Source organism: Pseudorca crassidens, chromosome 13 (assembly GCF_039906515.1).
Source record: "Pseudorca crassidens isolate mPseCra1 chromosome 13, mPseCra1.hap1, whole genome shotgun sequence".
Classification (NCBI taxonomy): domain Eukaryota; kingdom Metazoa; phylum Chordata; class Mammalia; order Artiodactyla; family Delphinidae; genus Pseudorca; species Pseudorca crassidens.
Window position 1 is genome coordinate 2837810 of NC_090308.1, and position 6357 is coordinate 2844166.

Genomic DNA, 6357 nt, shown 5'->3' on the forward strand with positions numbered 1-6357 from the left:
ATGTGATGGTGAAGGTCATGGTGGAGGAGATGGTGGATGTGGTGGTGAAGGTCATGGTGGAGATGATGGGAATGGTGAAGGTCATGGTGGAGGAAGTGGTGGAGCTGATGGTGAAGGTCATGGTGGAGGAGATGGTGGATGTAGTGGTGAAGGTCATGGTGGAAGAAGTGGTGGAGGTGTTGTGAAGGTCATGGTGGAGGAGATGGTGGAGGTCATGGTGGAGGAGATGGTGGAGGTCATGGTGGAGGAGATGGTGGAGGTCATGGTGGAGGAGATGGTGGAGGTCATGGTGGAGGTAATGGCAGCCGGCATTTAGTGAGCACCTCCCCTGTGTCGCACCCTGACACCCGCATTGCTCCTTCCATCCACTCTGTTTGGAATGAGTATGGGAATTGTCTTAGTTCCGGTTCCCACAGTAGAGCCACAGACCAGGACTTGGGTGCTGGTGGTTTCTTTGAGAGGTGATTTCAAGCAGGAGTGAGGGGCAGGGAAAAGGTGGCAGGAAAGGAGTTCGTCAGGTACAGGACACGTTACCAAGGTCACAGCTGCAGGGAGAGGGCTTCGCTGCCTCCCAGGACCTTTTGCCGGCTTCTCCCTGCTCCTTCCCTGCCATATCTTCCCCTCGCTCGTTCCCCTGTGCCTTTCCCCCCTCTGTGCTCGCCACACAACAAAACCTCCAATCCTCCGAAAACAGGCAAAGCCTACGGATTTGTATGTTATGATACTTTATCTGCCTCCTGCATGCACTGTGTAAAAACACACTGCTTTACTGTGAGTTGTTTTTTTTTTTTTTTTGGCCTCGCCACGCAGCTTGCAGGATCTTAGTTCCCCAACCAGAGACTGAACCCCTGCCCTCGGCAGTGACAGTGCGGAGTCCTAACCACTGGACCGCCAGGGAAGTCCCTACTGTGAGGTCTTGATCAAGTCAATAAAGGTCTCCCTGCTTTCATTTTCCACACATAGAAATGGGGAGAACAGTCCTTCCAGGAGATATTTGTTTCAAAAAGTTACCAAGATTAATGTTATCAAATATCAAAAGGCATTGTATTTCTCTGTAGAAGGATATTTTATTAGTGTATAATATTTCTTTGTTGCGGTTGATGACCACAAACTCTGTTGAGTGATGCAACTTCACATGAAACAGATACTCTAACTGATTTCATTTCATTTTGGAATGTGATGGGAACAGTGAAAGGAGGAGAGGAGGCTGGCAGAAAAGCACGGATTCTCACCGAGGCTCTTCCTTGGGCACTTGGTGAAGAACTATACACATCACGTTTTCACCTACAAAACAGGGATGTAATATTCACCCTCTTTCCCCCAGGGACAGCCCTGTTGCTCACAAGAGCAGGTGCCTCAAGCATGTGAAGACAGTCTCATGAATTCCATGCAGACGCAGCTCACAGTTCTAATTGTACGTGTGTGTAGACGTAGGTACACACATTTGCATGTATTGCCACATGTAAATCTGAAGTGGAGCTCAGTCTTTAAACCCATTGTAGGAGTTTTTGTTGCTATTACATTACAATCAAATAAGAAAATCAGGGCTTCCCTGGTGGCGCAGTGGTTGGGAGTCCGCCTGCCGATGCAGGGGACACGGGTTTGTGCCCCAGGCCGGGAAGATCCCACATGCCGCAGAGTGGCTCGGCCCGTGAGCCATGGCCGCTGAGCCTGCGCGTCCGGAGCCTGTGCTCCGCAACAGGAGAGGCCACGGTGGTGAGAGGCCCGCGTACCGCAAAAAAAAAAAAAAAAAAAAAACGAACAAACTCAAATAAGAAAATCACCTCTATGGAACATGAGCCCCTTTGGACACAAGTAACAGCAGCAGATGACTAATTCCACAGTTGGTGATTATTTGCAGCAAACATTGGTGGATTTGAGGATAGTAATATTTATTATATGTGATAAAATGTAACTGAGGACATTGTTATGACTGGTTTATATCTGTGGGATAGTCATTATTTCAGCTTCTCCCTTTGGAAGATTATCGTTTTTACTCAAATGATATTTCAGTAACTTACACCCTCTATTGAACGTTTCCACATTTGATTTCTCTTCAGACATAAAATCTTTAATACTGTATGAACCTGGGGTGATCCACCAAGTTGACGACGGTTAAAGCTTTAAAAAAAAATTCACATGTGTAGAAACCTGGGGGTAAACGTTCGGCCCCAGGCGCGGAGCCTCACTGTCAGCACGGTGGCCGGGTGTCGCCGTGAGCAGGGGAGGACTGTGGCTGGGAGCCCTGAGAAGCAGCGGCACCCACTGCCCTCCCCCCACAGGATGTCGTGTCCAAGATGCTCCACGTGGACCCTCAGCAGCGCCTGACAGCCGTCCAGGTCCTCAGACACCCCTGGATTGTAAACAGAGAGTACCTGTCCCCAAACCAGCTCCGCAGACAGGACGTCCACTTGGTGAAGGTACCGACCACTGGTCCCCACGGCAGAACGGTGGGAGCGGGGACTCCAGAGAGCTGCCCCGATACCCGCACGGCTAACCCCAGGGGTCACGGGGTGCCGGCAGGGAACCCGCAACAGGCCCAGATAGGCATCCTGGGTGTATTTACGGCTACTTGGTTCATCCCATACGTGCAGTCACATGCCGGACTCTGAGTAAGTGACAACTTCTGTTAACACAGAAGGGGCGGCCCCTCTTCTGGGAGGGGTGCATGGCTGGGGTTCTCCTGCTGGGAGCCGCCCGTTCAAGACCACCCGAGGGTTTAGAGCTGCTCCAGGAGGGGCCCAGTCACCCAGGTTGGTCCCGGATCCTCAAGATTGGCAGAGCTGGGGTGCCGTTGCCAGGAGGGCACCCCAGGGACCCCGCAGCTGCAGAGCGGATCGGGGGCCGGGAGAACCTCACCCCGGGGCTCCCCGGGAGCCCAGAGCGTCTACCCCCAGTCACCGCACAGTTCACAGATGGGGTCCGGAGGGCGGGTGGACACGGCAATCAGAGCAACACCCTGATGTTTGAGAGCCGGTGCTCCATGGCCCTGAAGGAAGGCCTCCCGTAGCCCAGGCTTGGCGAGGCCCAGGCCAGGTCGGGGGCCGGCACAGCATCACCGCCGCTCCCTTGTGTTGCAGGGAGCGATGGCCGCCACCTACTTCGCTCTGAACAGAGCCCCCCAGGCCCCGCGGCTGGAGCCCGTGTTGTCCTCCAGCCTGGCGCAGCGCCGGGGCATGAAGAGACTCACGTCCACGCGGCTGTAGCCGAGCCCGGCGCCCGCTCATCCTGCACCTTCTCGGGCAGCCGGAGGGGATCCAGGCGGGACCTCCCGACGCCTGGCTGTGCTGACCTTGCCGTCTCCACCCCCAGCCGACCAGCCGGGGCCCTTCCACTGCGGACCTGCCGAGTGCCTGGAGGCCCCCCAGCCCGTGGGTCTTGCGCAGTCGTGGCCTGTGTTTCCGTGGAGACGTGTGTTTCCCAGTTATAAAGTCAGTGACCTGGTCTGATTTCCGGCACACACAGCCCAGGTGTCACGGTGCAAAGGTGACAGTTAACGGCAGAGCCCTGGGGGCCCGGCTTCTGCGCCTCTGCCCTTGCCCGCGGCTGAGTGACCGGCGGGCACAGGGCACCTAGGAGCAGATGCCTGGTCCCTCCAGATGATCCAAAGAGCCCTCGTCTCATTGCCCCCCACTTGGGACTGAGGCCCCCATGTTCTCTCCCGTTGCAGATCTGATGGGGCGAGGCCACCCCGGCCCCGGGAGGAGCAACTTCGCCTCGGTGGCCACGTTTCCCAAGAACCGCTCGTGTCCCCGGGAGGGAGCCAGCCCAACCTGTGCCCGTGTTTTCACGTTCTCCTGAGGACCGGGGTCTGCAGGAGCGGCTCAAGGGTCGCCGCGGCCGCCCCGAGCTTCCGAGAGGGCCTGGGCTTCCCTGAGTGCTGGCTTTCCCCTTTCATGGAAACCCTGTGGCCCGTGGGAACCCTCAGTTGGGTTGCCTCCCGTCAGTCCCTGCTCGGTTCCCCTGGAGACCCCTGCCCCCCGCCCGGGGCCAGAGGGGAACAGCGGATGTGTTGCTGAGAGCAGGGGTGCCCTTTGTGGAAGCTGTGCTTTTGTGTCGTGCTTTGTGTTTCTGTTGCACAGGTCTGTCCTCACCTGACATGTCAGGGATATTTAATGTTTCCCCCGGGGCGTGTGAACACAGGAGTGGGTGTGATGCAGGGCGAGCCACCGCCGGGGCCTGGAGGACAGAGGCCTGTGTCCTCCCAGCCGGCCCCAAACCCGGCCCTTGCCCACCGTGCTGTGACTGGCCAGCATCACTGGGCACCCCCTGCCCTCGGGGGGAGGGGGGGCACCTGTTGGTCTCAGCCGGGTTTTCACCAAGAAGACAATTTCTGAAAGTCCCTCCATTTTAACTCACTCTGGTACCCAACTCGACCGACAAAAACAAAAACAATGCCGCCTTCTAAAAATTAGCTCCCTAGCTTGGTCTAATGGTTTTCAGACCTGAAAATATAAACGTATCGCAGAAGCTTTAATTATCCCGTGAGCCTTTTTTTTTTTTTCTTTTCCTCAGAACCACAAGGAATAAAAAGGTGGGGACAGGTTCGTGGACCTGTTTTCCCACAAAGCCCTCTTGGGCACTTGGCATATTTCTCAATTCTTTTCCCAAGGCTTTTCCCAAGGCTCAAAACACGTCCACCCACAAGAGTTTTGTTTTAGGTCAGAACTATTTCGTCTGTTATTAGAAACTTAGGAACACCTGGGGGGCCCCAGCTCACAGATTTTGCCCTCCCAGAAATCGACAGTGGTCCTTGTATCTTGTGTTTGCCGCACAGGCAACGGCCGGTCCGTCAGCCGCCTGGGCCTCTGTCCTGGGCTCGTCGGCACGTTGCTGGTTTGCTTGAAATCCGTGTGTTGTGATGGAAGGGGACAGAAAGGAGAGACAGAGATGCAGCACGGCTGGGAGAGTGGCCAGCACGTGTTTTCTGTGCGTCACACCAGCCCCCTTACGTGTGCAGCCTTAGTTCTGACCGTTCAGAGCCCCGCGGGGACCCCGGGACTCACCCCGCACCGGACCCCGCCCGTGGCAGGGGCACCCCGGCTCTTCCCCACTCTCTCCTGAACCAACTCGAATGCCCTGAGGTACCTCCACTCCCTCGCCCTTCTGCAAAACAAAGTGGTACTTGAAACCCTTCTGCAGAGAGGCAGCCTAGAGAAGCTGAGAGCCTGTGTTTAATTGAACTGGCTTAAGTCTCAAGTAGCCAGTGGCTGGGCTTCCTAACCGGCAGTCGGTATGTGAATGAAGGTGCGATCACCGCGTTATTCACCTGTACGGGCACCTCCACCATTCACGCAAGGCCTTGCGGGATTTGCACACGTGGTGTGACAGCCCAGCAAGTTAACTGGCTGCCCTGCCCTCCTGTAGAGTCAGACTCCCTCTGGATCACCAGAACCAGACTTGGTTGTGATAAACCCGAGCCCGGGGTCTCAGGCCTTTGGCCCTGCCGGTCCCCCTCCGTGGTACCCACTGTGGTCCCATCCACCCCGGCGCCTGCCCACTTTAAGAGAAACATCTGATGCCCCCCGGAGGGAGAGCTTCGCCCAGTGCTGCCCCCCACGTCACACTGGGCAAGAGTGAGGTTTCACTTGTTCCCCAGGGGCAGTGGGGCGTGATTTCAGACTACCCGCGTGTGTGTTGCTGCGCGGACAGCTGTCAGGGCTCGATTGGCCACGGCTCCGATGCGAGCCGGCCCTGCTCACTAGTGGCGTGACCCAGCGCCGCTCTGGGGTGGTGGCCTTGCTTCACTGGGTGCTTCCAGCACGGGAGGGATCTGATCTGCACTCGTCCTCTCCCACGTGGTTTGGTGGCCCTCACCGCTCCGAGAGCCGTGGGGTTCTAGAATGGAAAGGACGCCGCAGGCCCTGAGTGACGAGGAGAAGCCACCCGCAGGCTCACGGTGTCCCCGGGGAGGGACCCGCCAGCTGCAGCCGAGCCCGCGCTCCCCCGAGGACGCCGCCAGCACTTTGCGTCCCTGCCCGCGTCCGTGTTTACAGGGAACTCTCGTGTTCACGCTTTATATTTTATGTTGGAGATGGGCGGCCACTCTACGATATTTATTACGCTTTCCAGACTTTCTGAATAGATTTTTTTAATAAACATGGGTTTTATGAAGTGTACTATTTTTCTAGCATAACTGTGATATTGGACTTTCTACACCGTCCCGAATAACAGTCTGCAGGTGAGCTTCTGACCAGGCCCTCCCCCTCCCCTTGCACCGCCTTCCGGCCGCCCCAGCCTCTGCTGCCACCAGCTGGCCTCTTCGTGGGGGCAGGCGGCACGGCCGTCCCCCACCCTGAGAGCTGTGCGTGCACGGGGCCGCGCGTGCGTGCACGTGTGGGTGTGTAAGCGCGTGCC

At 56.9% G+C, this 6357-nt stretch overlaps 1 protein-coding gene across 9 annotated transcripts in view; it reads left to right on the forward strand.

The window, feature by feature from the left end:
* The window catches only part of RPS6KA2 (ribosomal protein S6 kinase A2), a 352189-nt gene extending 346070 nt beyond the window's left edge, over positions 1 to 6119 (forward strand). For all 9 annotated transcript variants that reach the window (XM_067701555.1, XM_067701561.1, XM_067701557.1 and 6 more), the window contains 2 exons: positions 2283 to 2420; positions 3081 to 6119. In XM_067701555.1, the coding sequence (XP_067557656.1) occupies positions 2283 to 2420; positions 3081 to 3206 (264 nt within the window). In that variant the 3' untranslated portion in view covers positions 3207 to 6119. The remainder of the gene's footprint in view (positions 1 to 2282; positions 2421 to 3080) is intronic.
* Positions 6120 to 6357: the final 238 nt, after the last annotated feature.